Source organism: Apaloderma vittatum, unplaced genomic scaffold (genome assembly GCF_000703405.1).
Source record: "Apaloderma vittatum isolate BGI_N311 unplaced genomic scaffold, ASM70340v1 scaffold31954, whole genome shotgun sequence".
Classification (NCBI taxonomy): Eukaryota; Metazoa; Chordata; class Aves; order Trogoniformes; family Trogonidae; genus Apaloderma; species Apaloderma vittatum.
The window spans coordinates 34450-56527 of NW_009712642.1; the positions used below are offsets into that span (position 1 = coordinate 34450).

The window sequence follows — 22078 nt, forward strand, 5'->3', positions numbered from 1 at the left end:
AGGAATGGACATATCTGGGAAGAAGGGGCCTCGCTCGGTGTGATGCGGCGTGTTTGCTTTCAGTGAAGGAGCTAGCAGGCTGGAAACTTGGCTTTGGCTGGAGAAGGACCCCTTAACCTTGCCTTGGCAGAAGGAAATAATAAAGTGACAGACTTCATTTATCTTTGTGCTGTATGCGTGGCCTCCTGTGCTCCGGATGCTTTCAGACCTAAACTCTGGTGTCGAATTGACGCTATGGAGGAGTAAGCTGTTATTTTCAAGGTGGCTTCAGGTATGATAAAACAAAACCCACTTTTGCTTAAATACAACCGTGCACGTCATGTGTTTTGTGACCTTCTTTCATCCATACCTGCAATTAATTTTGCTCTGTCCTTACATTCTGTCTTTGTGGCATACTTCTGTTATGACAGCACACGATGACACTGCCAAAGGTGACAGGAGGGGAACCCGAGCCCTTGGCTGCCGTGAGGTGCGTGCTGTGGGATGGAGGCATGGCAGGGCTGCCTGGGCTTGCACAAAGAGGCCCCTTATCCGGATTTCAGTGAGATCGGCAACAGCTTAAAACCGCCGAGATAACCTCCCAGCCTGCTCCGGAGGCTCCTGGCCCTGTATTAATAACACAGCACGCCCGACTCGTACGACCTCATGCACGCCAGGTTCATTTGTGCACCCGTCGATCCTCATACACCAGGGAGCTGCTGCTGCAGCGTTTTCACATCCATTTCTCTTCTCTACCTGATGGCTGCTGCACTGTCTGCCCCGTGCCACTGCCGCTCCCCTTCCCGTTACCCACGCTTAATGACTGTTCTCTTCACGCCCCTTGGTAAATCAGTTATCTTCCCCTCCAGATGGATTCTTGTCCTCTCTGATCAACTAATCAATTATATCCTGGTGCGATTTGGCGGCGACTGTTTTTCTGACACCACGTTACCTCCTTCCCTTCGCGCTCCTCGCAGCTCCCAAAGCGAGACCGGCGCCACTCATCAGATTGAGCTGCAAAAGTTTTTCTGCCCCATTGGATTCCTCCGGCAGCCTGCGGGAGATTTCTCTAGCTCCCGTCGGTTTTAATCCTTCCCTGGAGAGCAGCAATCAATCCCGGTATTCCAGATGCCCCGGCTTGTTGGTTAAGGATTTTTGTTAGTGGAAAAGCCTCTCCCAACTATTTTCACATTTTCTTGTGTCCCGGCCCCAAAGTATTTCTTAAACACTGGGGATGCTTAGTGTCTGGTGTTGGGCTGAGTAGGTGGAAGGGTTCTTTGTTTAAACTCACTCAGCTCTTTGGCTGCTACAAAACAGCACGATGGAGGCTGTATTTGCTGCGTGGGACTAGAGCACCGAGTGCATTCTATTATATCTGCTCCGGAGGATTTCCTGGGAAGTGTTCAGACTCCATTTCTGTCTGTAAGGAAATCCTCTTATCTGGACAAAGCAATAAATAGTGCTGCCTCCTGTAATAGAAACAGAAAAACACGTTCTTCAGATGGCTGTTTTTAAAAATGTGAGGTTTAAAATATATCGTCTGGAATGATTCTTCTGTAATAAATCCCCATAATCTTGTGCTACGTATACGTTTAACTAGCTGCACAGAGGTAGAGAGGGGGAGAGACGGTGTGTTAAAAGAGGGTTTAGTGTGCGTTTAGTAATGACAAGAACAGTAAATAATCCTATAGGTTTACAAACCTAATCCCTAGTGTCTGATTGTAGCCCTACTAGAGTCGGTTGGAAAAACATTAAAAGCCTGTGAAGAAAGGGCTTTGGCAGGGGGGTGATATTTTTAAATATAGGGGGAGCTGGCAAGGTGAATGATGGTTTTAAGTGGCCTGAAGGTGGTTGATTTGGGACCTTGATGGAAAGCTCTAGATGCACCCGTCCTTCCTCCACCTGCCACGGAGATGTGAGGTGAGGATGGAGTAGGCTGCTGCTCGCTGCCTCTCTCTACATGGTACTTTCATTTAAGAACTGGATTTGGGGGAGGGGTGGTTGTTTTTAATGCCCAACTTATTTTTCTCCTGTGCCTTGCAGTAAAGTGGTTGTTTTTCTTAAACAGAAGAAATCCGTGATGTCTAAGAGCCGTGCCACGTGATGCTACTGCTTTTAAATAAGCTTTTAAGAGGTTGGACCAGATGTTGGCCACATCTGTGTTTTTATTTCGTCGAACATTTCATTTTGACCCTTTTATTAAAAGAGAAAATGATCATTTAGAAATTGTTTTGAAAAGTTTAGCAGCTGGGGAGATCTTTCTGGTGTATAAAAAAGCAAGCGGCTTACTTTCCATGCCCTGGAGTGAGCTGTATAACATCGAGCAGAGGGATATTTATGGGCGGTGGGTTCTACTCCTGTTGGAAGCGATTGCCATGGAAATTTTCAGCTGAAAACGGATGTATTCTGTTTTGAATTGGCATTCAATAACAAAACACACTTTTTTTTTCTCAGTGAAAGTGTTAAACTAGGGATTTGAAGGCACCTTCTCTTCTGAAAAACCCCTTACATTTAATGAATGCCTATCGCCTTGGCAGGAAAAAGGATGACTTGCAGGCAGAGGGATATCCTGCAATTACTCCTCTACTGCTGTTATGGGGCCTAAGAAATGCTTATTAAGTATAACTTGCTTTTGGATTCTCTCTGCAATTTACCGGTTGGAGAATGAGCTTTCCATCCCCGTTGCTAATTGATCCAATGAGAAAAACTGGCACCTAATTCAGTAACAAGTTATATTTAAAATGACATGTGAAATTGTTCATGGTGCCTGAAATTACATCATTTTCAGTCTGGCATATTAGGGCGGTATAAGGGAACAGACACCTACTGTACTGTGACATTAAATTTTAAACTTCTGATCCAAAAATATAGCAGGGTATAGGAGGAGCGAGGTATTTAATGATGAATAAAAGTAGTGGCAGCTGGATTTCGGTAGGATATTTTTTTTGCTCTTACGATGCTGTGGCAGTTTTTACAACAAATAATTCTGGGATGCAATTTTATGTAAAGTTGAGTAATGACTTGAGTAATTCTGTCACCACTTCCAAATTTTTGTTTTCTAGCCCGTGATTTTCAGAAATTACTAGTGATTTTCGAGGTTGGCTCCCGTTTTCTTTGTCCCTGATTCCAAGCCTGTGTCAATGACTGACAGCTTATCTGGTGCAACAAACATGGGGGAAAAAAAAAAAAGCGCTTTATTTGCTCAGCTAACCCAAGCTGAAAGTTGGGGTTTTTTGTTCCACCCAAACCATTGAAGAAACTAAAGGCAGACAACACAAAGAAGAGAGAGGCAATCCCCTCTTCTGTCCTACAACTTGGTGGTTGAAGTGCTTACCCACCCAGAATATGGGAGACCCAGTTCAAGACCCATTTGTGCAAAAAGTGCTTCTGACCTAGGAGACAGGTTATTCTGGACTGGGCACACTGTTGTCAAGCTCTTTTATTTTGTGCAATGAAACATTTCTTGGACCCAGTTGGACGATCTTCGGAGAGGGTGTCTTGGACAATAGCCTCCAGTACTCACTCCTTTCCTCAGTGAGTATTTAAGCATTTCACTCATTGGAAGTTTATATCTAGGTTCCAGCAGAAGAGCCCTGTAGTACTGTTTTGCAATATATCCTGGACTATTGAGGGTGATGCAACACACAGTGACTCCTCTCTGCGCTTTGTGGTTTGCTGAAAAATAAATTCCATTGAGTTGTGTTAAAGGGCAGCAAACAACCATGATGTATTTTATCACCTTGCTTTTCTTCCCCAGTCTCGAGCCAGGGCTTTCTTTGCCCACATAAGTTGTGTTGCCCAGAGAAATTGTGGATACCCCCTCCCTGGAAGTGTTCAAGGCCAGGTTGGATGGGGCTTTGAGCAACCTGGAATGATGGGAGGCATGCCTGCCCATGGCAGGGTGTTGGAACTTAAAGATCTTTAAGGTCCCTTCCAACCAAACCATTCTGTGATTCCGTGTCCTTGGCTTATATTCCTGCCTGCGTGGTAGCAGGGTGCCTGCACAAGGAGCTGGTGGTACTGATGCAGAAAGTTCTGCGCTTACTGCACTATATAGAGATCAGACCAGTAGAAAAGCATATGTACCTAGCAATTATATAGCAGTTATAAAATCTTTTATGCTTTTTAAATAGTTTTGGGGAAAATGGTTGTACAGTAAATCTGGTGCTTAGAACTAAAGTACAGTTAATTTCTAAATGTAGCAGCAATAAGAAGTGTTCCTTAGGGCCTTTTCAGTCATATTAGCATTACATTACCCGAATTGGTAAAGTTAGTATTGCATTTATGAGACAATCTCAGGAAAAAATCAGAGCTGTTCCTTGTGACAGGATATTTTCTGTGGGGCAAAACCTGTTTCGTGTATGGCTTGGTATGGAGTCTTTAAAACTTTCTGTTGTTTAAGGTGGATTTTGAAAAGATATTTCTAAGCACTTGGTGTCTGGCAGGGCTAAAGGTCTGTTGAGTTGAGCAGCCAGACCCTTTGCAGCACCTCAATAAATGCAGCCTCTGTTCCTAACCAGGTGCTTTGGTTGGATTCCTGACCCTGTGATTTCACATACTTTAGGCAACTGATTTAAAAGTCTGAGGTTTTGCCATGCAGAGCATCGTTTGTGTCTTCTGGGAGTGCTCGTAATTCCTACCTTTGCTTGTCTTCACCATTTGGTTGCTGTAACCTGCTACTGGATTGAAGAGCTGCCGCTGCCTTCCTGCTCCGCCAGCCCAGCTCAGGAGCTCTGCTCTGAGAGAAAGCACCAGGCTGGGGAATCAAATCATCCAAAGGCTTTGGTTTGTGGGGAGGTACATCCCCAGGGCTGGGGAGCAGGAGCTGTGAAGATACCAAGCTCTTCTGTACCATTCTGGTTTTAATTTGTTGCTGCACATTGTGGCAACCTAATTTGCTTGTTGTTTTCTTTTCTACATGTGAGCTGGTTAGGTCATCTCTTGTCTAGTCTCGATTAGATGACCAAGACGATTGCTTCATTCCCCAGCATAAGTCTTTGTTAAATAATTTGTTTTCTTCTCTACCTGGACTATATTAATAGTGTATTACTACTGTACAGTAGCGTGAAGTGGAAAATCAGGTTTTGCTACTGTACACTGTGCCAGTCCCAAATAAGGCATTTCTGTGTTGTTATGCTTTTTAATGGTGAGAATATTTAAAAATTTGTTTTCAGAAGAAGTCTTAATAAATACAAAACTAGAAAAATCACAGTGAAGTTGTAATTACAGCAAGTCAGTATTGTTTTAACATTTATATAGACCCTTCCATAGCTTTTAAAAATTATTTTAGTTTGAAAATGCTTTAATAATTTCCATTTTACAGGTAGGAAAATTAATATGCATCTTACAGAACTGGTATGGGGTAAGTAGTTCAAGTGATGGTAGATCAGAACTGAGAAGAAAGCCATAGTATGGCTGTTGGCATGATGTTATTCATTGGTCCATACTGCTCCCCTGAAAACAGAAATTTTTTTCTAAGTCATAATTAACAGATAAGTTATTAGCCTATGGGCTCTGACAGAGGAGTGCATGTTATAAGGGAAGAAAAATGTCATCTTTTCAGAATAGTTTCCTCAGCTTCCTGATGAGCATTTGTGGCTGTGAATTAAAATGGGAGAAAAAGGCAACTGGAAGTTTCTGACAGATTTTTAGTACTGAAGACGACCATGCTGATTCCTGAATTTTAAATTAATCCTGTGGGGTGAATTTGTGTGTGCATGTACCCTCATATTGAAAACACTCAGCAACACTTTAAACCTCCTGGATGAATGTGAAAGGATGCAAATCTCCGAAGGATGATCGTTAAATGTTACTTTACCATCAAACTTGAATTGCGATGGACTTTGGACAAATGTCTGCCTGATGAAAGTGTGTTCCTTTCTGTAGGTGAGAACACAGGAGATGGTGAATTAGATCTGAGTGGGATCGACGACAGTGAAATAGATCGGGTAAGGTGCCCTCTTATCCCGGGTGGCCCTGCTTTTGGATATCTGAGAAGGACGAGATGGTTCTTACCTGCATTATCCTCTCCCCTCTCTGCCTCTTTGCTCTGATCTATAGAAGTTTGAGTGATTCCAGTGATTTGAGATCAAAACGAATGTTCATACAAGCCTGTGAATTTGGGTGATTCCAGTGACTTGAGATCAAAACTAACATTCATGCAAGCCTATGAATTTGGTGTTCCTTGCTCCATATATGTGAGACTGCTACTGCTGCTTGTTTTTACCATGCTGGAATAATTGTGTTTTAGAATTTCTTGTATTCTGAAGAAGGACTTGTGAAAGTTTGGTGGAGTTCATTATTTAATTTAGTTATATTCAACATAGGAGGCTGCCATGGAAACCAAACCGTGAAACCAGCATGTGCAATTTCTGTGTTCTTTCAAAGATTTCTGTAACATTTTCTGGATTTATTATTATTTTTGTGGCAGCAAATACCATATAGCCTGAATATGATGGGCAGGCAGCTGTGAAGAACTGCTTGTTGAAGGCCACGCAGCAGGTCAGCGCTTGAGCACGCGACCGTGTCCAGCTCTCCTGACTCTGAGCCTGATGTCCTGTCCGGCTGTTTAAAGTGTAATTTGGACAAATAACTCCAATGCTAAAAACTCCTTTTGGGGTACGAAATCATTGAGAGCGGTGAGGTTGCGTAGGGGTTACCGATCTGCAGAACTTTGTTGGCAATGGATGAAGGAGTAGGAAAATGCTCTGCGTGCCAGCAGCCGTGAAGCAGATTTTGCTTAGGCTGGACATTAGGTCAGGTCTTGTGAATTGACTGGACGCAATGCGGAGGGAGCAGGGAGGCTGAAGGAGTTCAGTATAGCTGGTTCATAATTTAAACAATCACGCAAGAAGAACAAATGCATTTTTTCCTCTTCCTAGGCTCTCTGATGAGGTCATAACTCTGCTTTTATTGACCTCATGTTCCTTTCCATGGCAATAGACTGTAATATCGTAAGGCCAAGATTATGAACTCTCTAAAAGCGTAAGAAGGATGAATAACTGAGCTAAGAGGAAGTGAGTTTTACTATTATGGCCCATTTTTAATAGAAGCAGATGAAAGAGTGAATATGTTGGTCTGATAAACCAGGGCGTGCACAGCTGTTTGCTTGCCTTGTTTGCCCTCAGAGGAGGGACACCCCTGCATTAGTTTCATTTGTCTGGAATTCTTTTTCTCGTAAAATCCTATGTGTACGTTTTACTTTGGAGAAAATCTCGAATGCTCAAGCCCTTAAGATTGAGAAATCTCAAATAGTTTTTCTTGCACTTAAACATCGTTTTGCAAATCTTGGGTGTGTTGCTTAAAAAGCTTAAAAAGAAAATGTCTCGTTGGTAAATACTGGGTTTATTTGTACATTTACGTAGTTGAAAAGGAGATCAATCTGCCAGCCTGCCTGCTACCTACCTGTTTGTTTATTTCAGTAATTCAGCTGAATAGTTCTAGATGTGCTTTACAGCTCCACACCCACTAATGACGTTCCTGAGACTAAGTGCAGTTAACTGAAAAAAAGCCTAGATGTGGTTACTGAACCCAACTCTCTAAAATCTAGAGGGGGAAAAATCTCCAGCAATCAAAGCTGTTTTCGTTCACACAGATGTGGCCACTGAACTAATAATCTCAGTAACTGTGCCTAAACCTTTACAGAAACCTACCCAGGAGACACATGTTTCTGTTTTGGTAGTACAGGGCAATGGTTCCCTTGGTGTTTTGAATTACAGACCACCATCAACACGCAGAATTACTTGCAGACAACCATGTTGTCGTGATACCCTCACAATCATCTGAAAAAGATCATAGAGCAGGGATCATTTTAGGTTAATTACAGACCACGTACAATGAGTCCTGGATAGTTTTTGGTCACCCCATCATAGTTTGGAAACCAAGCACTGGGTTTTGAAAACATGTCAGGTTTTTTTGCTGGCTTTAGAAGTTACTAGAACTGCTCTCTGACTGTCACATCTCAGTCATGTTTTCTTTTATTAATGTATTTTTAAACACAGAATGTGAATTGACCTTGCCAGTGGTTTTTCAATTCAGTTTTGCTCTATGGTTTTCAAGTTGATTTCTGGAAGTAGATAAACTTGTTTTGTCTTTTAGTATATACTTAACGAAGCAGAAGCTCAGATAAAAGCAGAACTGTGGATGAAAGAAAACGCAGATTATTTGAAAGAGCAAAAAGGTAAGTACATAGGGCTGAAAGTCTTCTTTTGGCCAGTATTGCTGAAATACGCAATCTGTGTAATCTTCATACTGGTTACCCTTTTGTCATTTTTCAGAAAAGGAAGCAAGAATAGCAAAAGAGAAAGAACTTGGGATTTATAAGGAACACAAGGTATTAAACTGTGTGCTAATTGTGTCTGTTTGAAAATGTCCTCTAAATTCATTACACTTGCTGATCAACTCCATGCAGGATGTATGGGCATAATGCTACAGGTCACCCCTGAACAGGTAGAAGCTATTGTAACTCTACCGGTTATTGAATTACAAGGCTATAATTTTTCAGCACTTTCTTGCCCAAACTTTTATTTTAAATTGCTACTATGAGAAAATTCTGTGCATGGCAAAGTCATAGCTAGCTCTTTGCATTTATGATTGCTCTCCTAATTGCGTGCTTATTTAAATACAGTCTTAAGACATGCCTGATTTTTTTTTAAAGTGTGCATGGGGAATTTGTTTGTACTTGCCATAACTTCAGTAGCTTTCTTTGCTCTTACAGTAATGATTTCTTTATGAAGAACTGAACAGATCCTTGTTACAGTCACTTGAAGGAATACTTTGTTCTACCTTTCATAAAGTATGCGACAGTTATGTTAACAAATGGCGTGTCCTGTCTCCATGTTTAGTAGTTTAAAGGAGCCTAATTGCCCGTATATTCACAATTTACGGCATTAGTATTTTGTGCAATTGAGCAAGTGACAAGTCAAATCTTCCACATGCAGCTGAAATCCATGTTAGTTTTTAGTGCATATAGCCTGTCTTCTTTTCTGACTAATGTGAAAGACAGCATTTCCTACTTCCCCTAGGTATTTCAACAATAAAAACAAAACCAGACAGTGAAACACTGTTTTATGCTTCAGAGTTTCTCATTCATCCTGCGCTTACACAGACGTGGCAGTCTACCAGCAACTTTCAAAATTGTATAACTCATTGGCACCACCAAGTTGCCCAAACACTCACTTTTTTGTTCGGACAACACAGAAGTTTTCTCTAACTCTGTATTGTTTCTGACAGGTTGAGTAGAACTTGATTAATACAGTGCTTTCCAATTTCAAGGTGGCACTTGACCCATGTAGGTAAACAGAGGGGCTATTATCCGTTAAGAAATAAATCTCCTGCAGAGCTTGGTGTTAAAACCTTCCTTTGAAAAGGAAAAAGCCAGATGAGAAACAGAGGCCCCTTTTTTTTTTTTTTTTTACTTAGTTTTTTTCCATACATACTGAGGCACAGGACACGGTTAGCAACGTTCTCTGGTGTCACCTCCCTCTGTCTGGGCTCTGTGCGGCATCAACCCCGGCAGCGCTGGGGCTTGTGGCGGTCACCGGGCAAGGACAGGCACGGGTGACATCGCTGCCTCCCGCATCCCACCCATCAGCATCCCCGGCAGCCCACACTTGGAAAGCTGCTGCTGATGTTCTTGGCCTTTTTCAGGGTGGAGAAGGAGTTGGGTAGATGCTCTTCCACACCCCATTCGGGCTTGATACAAGATACTATTGTAGTTTAGATACGGAGTTTTTGGTGCTTAGGGGAGTTGTGACCCAGCTTGATTCTTACTTTAAAGGCAGTTTTAGCTGGGGAATTTCTTTATTTTCATGCTGGGTGATGCTATCAAAGTGCCTGTTCCTGTAATAGGTGTTCGCTCCTTTTTTATTTTTTTCCGTAAGTGAGATATGGCCCTTGTTTCTTCTCTGGCAGCATTACAAATAGTGAGTAAACAATTTGTAATAAGCTCTGTGGGCATTTGGCAAGAAGCGACCTCTTATCTCTCAGAGACAAGAGACCTCTCGGTCCTGTTGAGTGGCAGGAGAGGGAACACTGGTGTAGCCTGGCCACGTCACCTGCATCCCCGCATCAGCAGCACCTGAGCCAGGACTGCTGGGCTGCCGCTCGCCCTTCTGCTTTGTGGAAACTTTTGTTTGTGTCTCCGTCACTAATTTTATATTTTAATTAAGCCAAAGAAATCTGCAAAGAAGCGGGAGCCAATACAAGCCAGCACAGCAGGAGAGGCAATTGAAAAGATGTTAGAACAGAAGAAAATCTCAAGTAAAATTAATTATAATGTGCTAAGGGACCTGAACAGCAAAGGAAGTAACACACCAAAGAAAGAGGATGACAGCACTGATGACAGCACCAACACCAAGAAGCTGTCAAGAAGAAAATCTATTGCCAGTAGGAATATAGCCAACCCTGTAAACAGTGTGGGAAAAAGGTACTGCAATTGTTCATTTGTATCTGTGTCTGTGAGACTGTCTATGTATCTTTCTGAGCCAAACAATGCAGTGGCTGAAACATCTGTTTGAGGTAAAAAAAAATGTCGGGGCTCTGTTTTTATTTATTTTGCCTGTGGTGTCATGGCAGCACCTTATTTATAGCTCACATATCAGAGGTCTGCTTTGGTGTGAGTTAATCATCCTGAAGCCAAAAAAAAAAAATCAATGGAAATTCATAAACGTGAATCTTTCAGCTGAGGACACCTTTTCTTCATATAATCCTAACATTTGCTGTCCTGACTTTCTAAGTTGTCGGTATCAGCTGACACGACACTTAATGTTCGAAAGCTTTGGCTTTTTGCTTGATTTCAAAAATATAGTTCCCATCTGTTTTGACAGTTAGCTGTTTTGATTAGCTTTTATTTTAGTTTTATTCCAAACTTTTGTTGTTAATTGATGACACAAATATAAAGCTTTACAGTAAATATGTCGGTTTTCTGGTCTGCATTTGCAAATGTTTTATAGTCTAATGAAAGCTACTATTTTAATGAGTAAAATATTTGACTTGCTGGGCAGATTTGTAGTGTACTGTAAAGTGTAGAAGGAGATTGATGTGTCCTATCTGCAATATTCAGCTATTTTATTAATCTTCAATTTATGAAATCATGTAGGAAGATCATTTGAAACATGTCTAAGTAATTCCTTATTTAGATGTTATTTATTTATATATTTACTGCCTAAAAGATGTGGGGTTTTTGCTTCCACAAGTATAGGCCAAATTCCACAAAGAGATCTAAATATTTGGTTGTACACTAAAAGAGGGTAGATTTAAACTGAATGAAAAGAAGAATTTTTTTACAATGAGCATGGTGGTCTAACTGGTTGCAGGACCAGGCTGGGCAGCAGGGCAGCCAGCCACAACGTGCAGGAAATCATCTGTCTGTGCAAGAACAGGAGACATAGGATTCCTTAAGATGTGAAGCTGAGAGGGGTTTTAAGTACACATCCCTCAGAAGCCAAGCAAAATAAGGATGACTAGACCCAACCCCTTATTTTGACTTCATTTGACAACAAACTTCAGCCAAAACTGAAGACCATGCCGCTGGCCTCAGTGTCACCAGAATACAGGTTTTGCAATGTACCAAACACCTTTTCTTTCTCTGCTGTACCTTCTTTATTTTGTATTTTACCAAGGTAGCCTCATCCTTATGCACCTTCTCCTTCAATATCGACAGCTTTGCTTTCCAGTTCGTGACGCACTGTGGATTTTAGTCTCCTCTCTAAGTTCTGTAAGACCGAAGCATGTGAAGCTTTCCACTAGTGACAGAAAGTGGGGATGCACTGAGGATTATCACACAGAATTACAGAATCAGGGGCTGGAAGGGACCTCAAAAGATCATCTAGTCCAGCCTCCCCGCCAGAGCAGGATCACCTGCAGTAGATCACACAGGAACGCGTCCAGGCAGGTTTTGAATGTCTCCAGAGAAAGATTAACTACCAGCATTTAGCCTGTGCTTTATTTGGATTTAACAGGTCTTAACGAGTCATATATCTGGTATTTCTAGTAAAAAAAACGTAGCTGATTTGATTATCTATCTGAAAGGCTGCAATGGAGGCTAGGGGCTGGTGGGGATCCTGGTTGCATTTCAGAGCTCAGCGGTAAGATCTACGCTCAAGCGGCTTTGCCGCAGCCAAGCCTTGTCACGTCTGATGTTTGCAGAAATGCTGGGCGCTCGGGGCTCCCATTGAAGTCAGCATGTTAAACTCTTAACAGGTGCTAAAGTCCTTGGAAAATCATGCCATAAATATTTAATTTAACAGTGGTGCAACTTGAAAAGGTTTCTAAATAAATACAAATCAGTATTTTCCAAAAGCAGCTAATAAAACATGTTTATTTTTCCTCTTGAGAGCTTAAAGTACGTCCTTAAGATGCATACAGAGTTTCTTGATGATGATTAGCTGATCTTGGATACAATGAATTTTGCAGCAGAACACTTCAGAGGAGGTTGGAGATGTGTGCAGATACGGGAGTTAAGGAGGTTTTATACTCCAGAAGCAGGCAGTGTTCTTGCTTAAATAGCATCAAGGACTTGGCAAACCATTAGCTGGATTTTTTCCTTAAAATTAAAGATTTATGACATACTTTTGATTTCTTTTTTTTGGCTAGTAGTTTAAATGCCATGCCTTTTAAATGGCATGCATAAATTTCTGTGTTCTGCGTTGTTCTTGTATGCCCTGCATTCACTGCCTTTGTTCAGCGTTATTCCTCGGAGAGGTGAATGGCTAAATACTTTCCCAGTGATACAAAAATCATGGTAATTTATATGCAATTAATAATAATAAAACCCCTGAACATTGCTCATTAGAAAATGAATGAAGCGGATAATGTAACTTTGTCCAGGAGGCATTTGCAGAGATCTGCTAACGGCTTGGGTTTGTGGTGATTTACAGTCCTGCGTCTTTATCTTTATACGTCTTAAATGTTTAGTAAGCTCCATCTGATTGCAGTAGCACCTTGCGTGCTTCGATCCTGTCCTTTAGTTCATCTGAGTTATAGTCTGATTCTAAAGAGCTACTGAGTTAGTCCTGATCCCAGTTAAAAGGTACCAAGTTACAGGGAGCTTTACAGGATAGGAAAGGAGTACTTGTTCTTGGTGGTTAAAGCAGCACTCCTGTGAAGGTATAAAATTAGGAAAGTAGATTTTTTTTTTTTCAGTAAATATCTTTATTCCATTCCCTTTGCAAGCCAGGATTTTACATACCTCACCAGATTTGGACAGCTGATGCAGCTGTGTTTGTCGTATGTCGTTATTCATACGCAGTAGGTAGCACCCTGGAAGTACAAAGTTGATCTTCATCTTGTCTTTCTAATTGCTCCTTGCTGTAAAATACGTTGTGTTGTTATTTCCGCATAGAGGACTTCAGATTATCTCTAAAAAATCGGTTACCTCAGCCAGATGCGATGCAATCTCTGGGGGTTTGGTTTTTTTATTATTTTGAGTTTGGTTGGTTGGTTGGTTTTATATGATATAAGCTAGCAGTTACAGTGTTAATCAGCTAAAATATTGGAAGAGCTTTTCTTTACTGATGTAGTAATGATAAGCAAATTTTACAGTCTTGTTAAAAGTTGTTGATTTGCAAGAAATTTATGAAGAGCTTGAACCCTAGCATGGTCCCAGGAGCATGCTTAAACTGGATATTTTTTCATTTGGTGGCCGTTTTAGTATAGCTTTGTTGCTACTGTAATCACTTAATGGCTACTTGGATTCTAAAGTCGATAGAGTTTCTCTACATGTTATTGCATTAAAAAATCCTGACTTTGAAATCTCAGAAATGTTTGGTGTTTTCTGAAATTTTGTTAGGAAGATACTTTCAAAGAATTCTTCCAAAGTTCATGCAGATTTCTCCTTCTTATATGAGTAGACATTATATAAATCAGTATTTTCGGAAGCAAACTGGATTTTTGAACAGATTTCTTTGCTGTGAACGCTGTGCAACTTTCTGAGTTTTAGAAAAAGCTGTGCTTTTCTCAGGCATCTTGTCCAGAATTACTTATTGTATCTGTCAAGATGTTAGAAAACTAGTAATGACAATGTAAGTACTTTTAGGAAATTTTATGTTGTGTAAATGTATTTCATTACATTTCTTAGTGCATTTTTGTTCCAGTGGTTATTGCAATTGGTGCTTCATACGCAAAAGCCGTTTCATTCTCTGTGTGTTTGAGATACGGCACAGTGGATGTTACAATAATGGATGTTGCAACTTTAATTTCAATTACCAGATGCACAGTTTATCTTCACTAATGTCTTCTCTGCATATGAAGCATAAGAATAATGTGGTGAACTCCTAGAGAAGAACAGTTGCCACTTTGAGCTACTTAAAACCTGAACTCCAGTTAGAGCTGCGCCGTGTGCTGGAGCTCTACACGTCCAGTAAAGAAGGTTTTTAGGACTAGAAGCTTTTGGCTGAGAGCTTAATAATTTATTTTATATTTATTTGAGCTGAATCTTACATTACCTGTGAAGTGAAATGTGTTGTACCAAGAAAATGTGGGAACAAGAAAGCTTTCAAGTCACTACTTTTAAAAAAAGATTTAAGCCTATTTATTGCTATGTGCTTGAAATTGGTAATGATATCAGAAAAGACAGGATATATTATCGGGGGAGTAAATGTGTCAGGTTAATCTCCTGAACAATTTGCCTTGGAAGAAATGAAGCAGGACTGCAAAGCACAGCTGAATCCATTGTAATGAAACAAGGTTGTTCTGAATGGAAGCATATGAATACGTAATAGAAAACCAAATCATGCCTGCGATGAGCATGACAGAAACCCTTGGTTAGAGACCTCAGATTTCATTAGATTTGGAAATTCACCTCCAAATTTTCGCCATGTTCTCACTTGTATTTATAGACTACCCGTTTTGCTGATGTGCGTTGGCATGTGGTTCCGCTGCATCCCGGAGCCGCGGGATCTGGGTGTTTTGCAGTACCAGGGAGGTGTCCTGCTGCTCAGGTTCCTGCCCTGGGACACACACGTTCAGTCCATGTCTGCTCCGCCTACATTTTTGCTGTCTTTTCAATGGATGTCACGACCCCAGAAAAATCCCCTTTGTTATTAGGGAGAATGCCTGCAATACTTTTCTACAGCCTACTGTTCAGCCTCTGATTTAACCTGATAAATTACTTGGTACTTTCTTGGCTCTAGTTGGAATGCCGTTCCCCTGGCGGGGGTATAATATGGTCGGAAGCTTAATTTAGGTGCTTTGGAGGAGCCCATTGAGCCCAGGGAGACAGAGCGGGCTCCCTGCCACAAGCCAGTGGGAAGTTGCCCCCAGCTCCCCTCCGCTCCAACCCTCATTTACAGCTGGCCCTTTCTGGAGTTTGGGATGTGCATGTTACTCTGTAAGGCAGAAGTCTGTTTGAATCTCATTGGCTTTGCCAGATTATTTTTGGTTACGTTGTAGGACGGAGGGTACATGGAGTGGCATTTATCATTCTCCCTGCAGACGTGCAGCAGAACCTGTATTACTCTCTCCCGGGGAATACAGAGGGAAGAAGCCCCAAACCCCCTGTTGCCCTCACATCCAGGATTACTAATAACACTAACACCTTTATTTGCAGTTTTACCCTTTCGGCGGGTGAAGGTGTTGTGCTGAGTGCTGGGCCATATCCTGGCTGGGTGCTCCTAACTTGGCTTCAGCTCCGGATGTTCTGAATGTGTGGCTTATAACTTATTTTTGTAAACCCAAAGCAAACTTTTTTTTTTTTAATGTACAGTATTTTTAGTTTATTTTACATTGCGAGACTGGTATTTGTAGAGGGGAGGAGTGTGAGCTCATGTTTTCCAGATTACTTAGATGGTGTGAAAATCATAGAATGGCTTGAGTTGGAAGGGACTTTAAAAATCATTTAGGTCCAATCCCCTGCCATGGGCAGAGACACTTCCCACTAGATGCGCTTGCTCATAGTCTCATCTAGCCTGGCCTTGAACACTTCCAGGGATGAAACAGAGCTCATCCTGAATAATCCAAAGGATTCCTGGGTGTCTGAAAACCCTTTTTCTGTTGCTTAAAATCAGTTAGACTCAGGTGATCATAAAGCTTGAAACTCTCTTGATTCACTGTGTTAAGAGGAGAGTTATTGTTTCAGCAGGTTTTTTTTGTTAAGAAAAATGACATTGCTGTAATGGTTTAAAAATTTGGGAATGAGTATCTTAAATGTTCATTGATGGCAGCTGATGCAGTGGAGTCTGGTGGGCTGATGGGTGTCCTGCAGTTCATGAGGAAGCAGAGCTTCCAAAGAGGCACAAATCCCCATATTTGGCAGATACAAACCTCTTGAGAGAGTCTTTTCCATGGCAACTCTGGTGGTATACGTTCTCTGTACAAATTGCCCCTTTGAGCTGAGTTCTTAAGAGTGTTTTTATGTGCTTTAATTTTCCATCATATATTTTTATTTTTCAGAATTGCCTTCAGCTCTTTGTCTAATTTACCTTTGATATCCTGTTTTTCTCTCTCTGCTTTGAAGTCTGTTACATGCTTTGGAATTCATGTCTATTTACTCAAAGTGAGATATTAAATTTTATTTCTTGTCTTGTGCTGCTTCAGGCCTTCTTTTTATATGTGACTAACGTACTAGCGCCAATTTCCCACCTGGAATAAAATTCTTTACAGAACATACTTGTTGAGATGGTCGTTAGGAGTTTCTTCTATAGCTTAATTATTATTTGGTTGATATTTTTGATGTTTCCTCTGGAAGCAGTCTTGTGTTGGCTACAGGATTAACTAGACTGTCATTCCTGGGCATGAAAGTACATGTGGTGGGAGCCACATTGAGCATGTGGAGTCAGCTTTTGGTCTGAATGTTATGCATGGGGTAAATAAATTCTCTAACCACTTTGACATAACTGTTTTCTTATGTGATCTGTGCTTTGAGAATTTCTTTGGAGTATAATTTTATGTATATTTGTGCTTTGTTGTGGTATATAATTTAAATCAAAGGTTAATCAAAATGATTAGTCATTTTGAACAGGAAAACGGTGACATTTGATAAGTACCTCCACTTAAAATAAATCTTACCAATATTTTCCAGTCTTGTAACTTCTGGAGGGACAAGCTTATACAAATTATGTTTAGTATTTTATTTACAAAAAGCAAAGCCAAGAAAAAATGAATTCAAGACTTCCAAGGTTCTGCTTTTCAAGTCATGCCTCTCCTTATTGAAGTGAGCTGTACGGGGGAGAGCTTTACGAATGACCTTGAAAGGAGCTGACACGTGCATTTACTTGTTCACAGTTGATTTGAGGAGTTGATCTAGTAAAGCCTGTAGTGGTGTTGTAACCTGGCTAATGCTGCAGGTTACGGCTGTTCATATGAGCTAAGAAGCCTTTTGTAATAAGGGGATAAATCAGAGGCAAGAACTGGAAAGAAATGTATCTGACCCAAAATTTTTTAAAACGTCTATGTATGTATTTTTAACTTCTGAATGATAAAATGTGATGGCCAGCAGCCTTTCCTTCTTCATTAGATGAGGACACAGGAGGAAGAATGCAATTTTTTCTGCATGTAGCACTGCACTAGATGTGGAGTGAACAAATGCCACCGAGAGACTGGGCAGGCAGGAACCGACACTGTCTAGGAAACGGTGTGGCAGGTTAGCCCATTACCCTCAAATTCATTTCTCTTGATACTGAGATGGGACAGAAGGATAGAGGGGATAATTTTTTTTTTTTTACAAAAAAAGGAAAAAAATCCCACCAAACCAACAGTTCCCCAAACTCGTCCTTCCAGAATCTGGCAGGCGTTTGTCAGAATTTGACATTTATTCTGATATATATACAGACATTTAATGTTGTCAGAATTTGCTTTAGTGTGAGGATAAGGGAACGTGCTCTGCTGGGACTGAAGTGGAGTGTTCCTGAGCTGTCATTTATTTGGACTTAGAAAACCTTTGAGGAATTTATATAAATAAACTCTTCAAGATCTAGGCTTGTGTGAGTGTTTCAGCAATAACAAGCGTCTACCAAATCCAGCACTAGGGTTCCATTTACCCTAAATGACTAGAATGCCATCAATTTAAAACTAAAAAGGTATTGATCTGGCTCGACCTCGTGGCCCAGACCCAGGTGAAGTCCCCTTATTTCTACAACAACCTTCTTGTTTGCTTAGTATAAATTGGATATTGCTTTTTCGTCTCCCGCTCAAGAAAAGCGTCTCCTTGTTGGATTCCAGGGGAGGTCAGCTGGGCAGCGCAGAAATGCAGAAGGGATTTTTGTGATTGTCTGAAATAATTTTGTCTTGTGTTTTAAGACCAAACAGAAGCAATTTTAGCCCAGAACGTAATTTTGTCTGACAGTTGGATTGCGAGCGCCTTGTTTATCTATGTTCTCATTTTCACGTTGGTTATAAGAAAGTGCTCTGCGAGTTTTTTTCTTCCAGATTACACTCAGTGGGTCTAATGGGAGACTTAATATAAATATGTATGTGCAGTCTCTTGAACTTTAATAGGGTGTTAGCAAAAATAGTTACATGTGATGTGGGGGGTGAGGAGAGGGGGAAGAAACAAAGAAATTGGAAGTGTTATGGCTCTTGTTGTCAAACCCTAGAGGTGCACGTCCTGCTGTCAGGGCTGAGAGTACTTCAGCGCTGTGAAATGCTCCTTCTCAGCCTATAGGTTTCTTCAGATTTATTTCTTTGTATTTTCACGGGTGGAAAATGCTTGGTCTCCGAATTGATTTTCCTTTGACCCTAGTCCAGCAGGGTCTGCTTGTTGATCTTTACAGTATTTATCTGCTCAGTTTTTTAGTATAAACCAAGGGAAGCATATATCTGGTATGGTTTAGATTTGCAAATAAAGTTGAGTCTTCAGTGAATTATTTGTTAAATGTTGAAGGAAAAGGAACAAAACAAACAAAAAGCTCACTTTTTCTTGCTACAATATGGCATACATTTTTTTACCAAGACTAATACCCAAACAGGGAGAGCAGTCACGTGAAGCTTCTTGTTTCCTGATGTTCGCACGCGTTGCTAGACCACGTAGCTGGCAATCATTATGTGATTATGACTGCAGTTCTCTCACCGTGGCTGGGTAAAGAATTGGAAAGTTACAACAGTTTGTTGCAAAACTTGAAGTTCTTTTTGTTCGCATAATGTTTAACAGCATCTACATAATTAGTTTTAAATTGGCCACTGTACTGTAACTTAGTCGTTTATGTAAGTGCTGTTCCATTACCCAGTGATACTTCTGGTGTGCTGACGGATTTCAGTTTTACCTTGCTGCAGTTGTTACTAAATACAGCATGAAACGTTCTGAGATAACTTCTAAATGTGCTCTGGGAAGATACGTTCAGCAAATTTAACTTTTTCTTCTGTTGTTGAATTTCCGATTTATTGTGAGTCACAAATTTCTGCCCAGCTTTCTCCTTTTCCTCCAGTGCGACGACAGACTGAACAAACCCATTGCAATTTTTAGAACATGGGTTAACCCAGGCGACTTGCCCACCTGCTCTAGAGCAGCCCGTCTCCTTCTCTTCTCTAATACAGACTTCTTACTTGTGACCTGGACAGAAGGGAGGAAGCCACTGACTTTTACATGCATTTTATTTCCTCCCCTACTTTAACCTTGGAAAGAAACCTGTGCTGCTGCAGAGGTTGGACGGGGAGGTACAGAGTAGAATAAAGCGTGGATTGACCTCAGCACCTGTGGTCCATCTCCCAAGTGCACATGCAAGCGGAGAACCTCTCACCCTGAGTGCTCTTTCAAGGCATCACCTGGCTCAACAGCTGTCAAAAAATAGATGATTTGAAATCTTTCCATTTAAGCAGGACTGTAATAGCTGGCAGGGAAAGGATCCGAGGCTATTACAGCCCGTGGCCTGGCATGGTGTGGTAGATTTGAAAGCTGTATTTATGCTGAGATGATCATAACCTTGATGAATTAAAGCACTGGAAGATGTTGGACGTTGAGAACACTCTCAAGTCTCAAACAGAATAGACGTGTTGGGCATGTATGTAACAGTCCATTGTCTCTTTATTCAGGAACGGGTTTAGATGTGGTATTTATGTGAGAAATACGTTCTACTTTACAGTCTAGTGTTCTTTTAAGAATTTATCAACATATTTAATCTGAGTGTTTTGAGATCTGAAGGACACATACAAATTTGAAAGTGGAATGAAGTGGCTTGTGTATTTATTTTGTAAGGTTATCTTTGCCTGTCTAGAGTAGTGACATGGTAGTTTTAAAAGAAAAACAGCTTTACACGCTTCTACATGGATTTTATCATGCAGCAGTAAAACAAAATAATTTCAAATCTTAACTAAAACTATTGTTGGAGTGAGACAATCATCATATTAAAGCTGTAGTTGAATCAATCAGTCATCTGATGAATTAATAATGGAGATTAAAGTCAACAATGAATCAAATCATTAGATGAGGAAAAGCAAGACAGAAATCAGGGTGGTTTAAAATGTACGACTTTTAATTATGAGGCAGCATGACCTGCTGCCTGGCTTTTAAAGGCAGTGGCAGACCCTTTCAATTTGACCTTTAGTAAGTCAGTTTAAGGGTTAATTCTGTGCCTAAAGGTGCTACTTAGTGCAGATGTTTGAAACTTACTCTTCTTTTCCTGACAAATGAACTGCGTGCAAGCAATATTGGCTTAAAAAATTGATACTCAAATATAGCATGTTTTAACATATTTGCACTGTATTCATACCTTTTGAAATATTACAGGTGGAAAAATGATGGGAACGGAGTGTAAGAAAGGTGAACTCCTTTGTGTAGGTTGTTTGTGGAACCAGGTGGATAGGAGAGCAGCTCGGGTTGGTCATAACGCTGATGGATGCCTGTTGCGAGCTTTCTCTGCGTATTCCTGCATCAGGCTCTATCTTCTGAGGTCTCTCCGCTCCTCCTCCGCCTCCTCCTCCTCCTCTCTTAGACACTGTTCAGGAGATGAGGGTCATTAACAGCTGTCAGTGATGTTGAAAAGCAAAACTCAACCTTTTGCTGACATGTTCATTCACCGTACCGCCTCTGCCATACCTGTTCTAAACACATTGAGGAAATAAGAACTTTCTCAGTCCAGTCCAAATGTGATTTTGACCTTTGGGCAATCTGGAACTTCCAAAATTATTGGGCCTTACTGTCAGGTTTTATTTATTTTTATTTTTAAAATCAGAACATATATACTCCAAAAGTCTGAGAAGCTGAAAAAACTTCAGCCTTATGATGGGAAAAGTTAGGAGTACACATACCTTAAATTTCCTTAAATCCTTATGGGAATAGAACTACTTTTTATCCATACATCCATATTTTCATTTTAATTTTCCTATTATTTTTTAAAATATTTGTGTTCTTTTTCATCAGCAAACCATCAGGGTAGAAATTTAACTGGATTGCATACGTTGCATGGCTCAGATAGACTGTGTCATACATTTCCTGAAAATAAACCTAAATAGTGATTCATCAACTCTTAAAATATAAAATGACAATACTTAATTCTGCTCTATTAAAAACAAAACAAAACCAAACAAAAAATATGATCCAGTGGAGAGAGGGGAAGCCACGAAGGGAAGGAAAGAGAAAGAAAAGGCTAATTAAGGATTTAAAACTACTGGGGTTTGGGGTTTTTTTTTTTGCAACCGGTGAACTGAGTCCAATGTAAAGTGTGGTGTGTGTAAGCCATAAGAAATCATATATTCTGTATAATGCAGAATAACTTACTAGCAAGTGACTGAGTAGCTGGAGAGGTCTTGGTTGCGAGGGAAAGGTTTCTGTAAAAATAAACCTCATCTCGCTGACCTTTGCCGACCCCAGCTGCCTCTCTCTTAATCTAACCTGAAGAGATTAGAAAAACCGCTTAACATCAAAAGGAACTGTGGACACCATTGTCTCCCGGGGTCCCCATTGTGTTTAGGAGTGATTTATCAGGAGGCAGCAGCCCGCTCCGGCTCCGGAGCCTTCACCCGCTGGCACCAACAATGCGGCCCCGGCTGCGGGTCAGGCTGGCCATCTCCAACCCTGCCTTGGAAAAACAAAGCCCCGACATGATGGATGGGAAACCCGACTCCGAGATTCGGTTGCCCAAACTTGTTTTGGAAGACCTGCTGGTGTTAATGGATCAACGTTTTTCAGGTGCTTCCTGTGTTTTATCCAGCGTAAATAACGCTTTTATTT

At 40.9% G+C, this 22078-nt stretch overlaps 1 protein-coding gene across 1 annotated transcript in view; it reads left to right on the forward strand.

Annotated features, from left to right (window-relative positions):
• The window catches only part of BRF1 (BRF1, RNA polymerase III transcription initiation factor 90 kDa subunit), a gene marked incomplete at its 3' end in the record, with an annotated part of 54282 nt that extends 32246 nt beyond the window's left edge, over positions 1-22036 (forward strand). The window contains exons 7-11 of the mRNA XM_009868070.1: positions 5866-5927; positions 8077-8158; positions 8256-8311; positions 10149-10405; positions 21819-22036. Coding sequence (XP_009866372.1) covers positions 5866-5927; positions 8077-8158; positions 8256-8311; positions 10149-10405; positions 21819-22036 — 675 coding nt within the window. The remainder of the gene's footprint in view (positions 1-5865; positions 5928-8076; positions 8159-8255; positions 8312-10148; positions 10406-21818) is intronic.
• Positions 22037-22078: the final 42 nt, after the last annotated feature.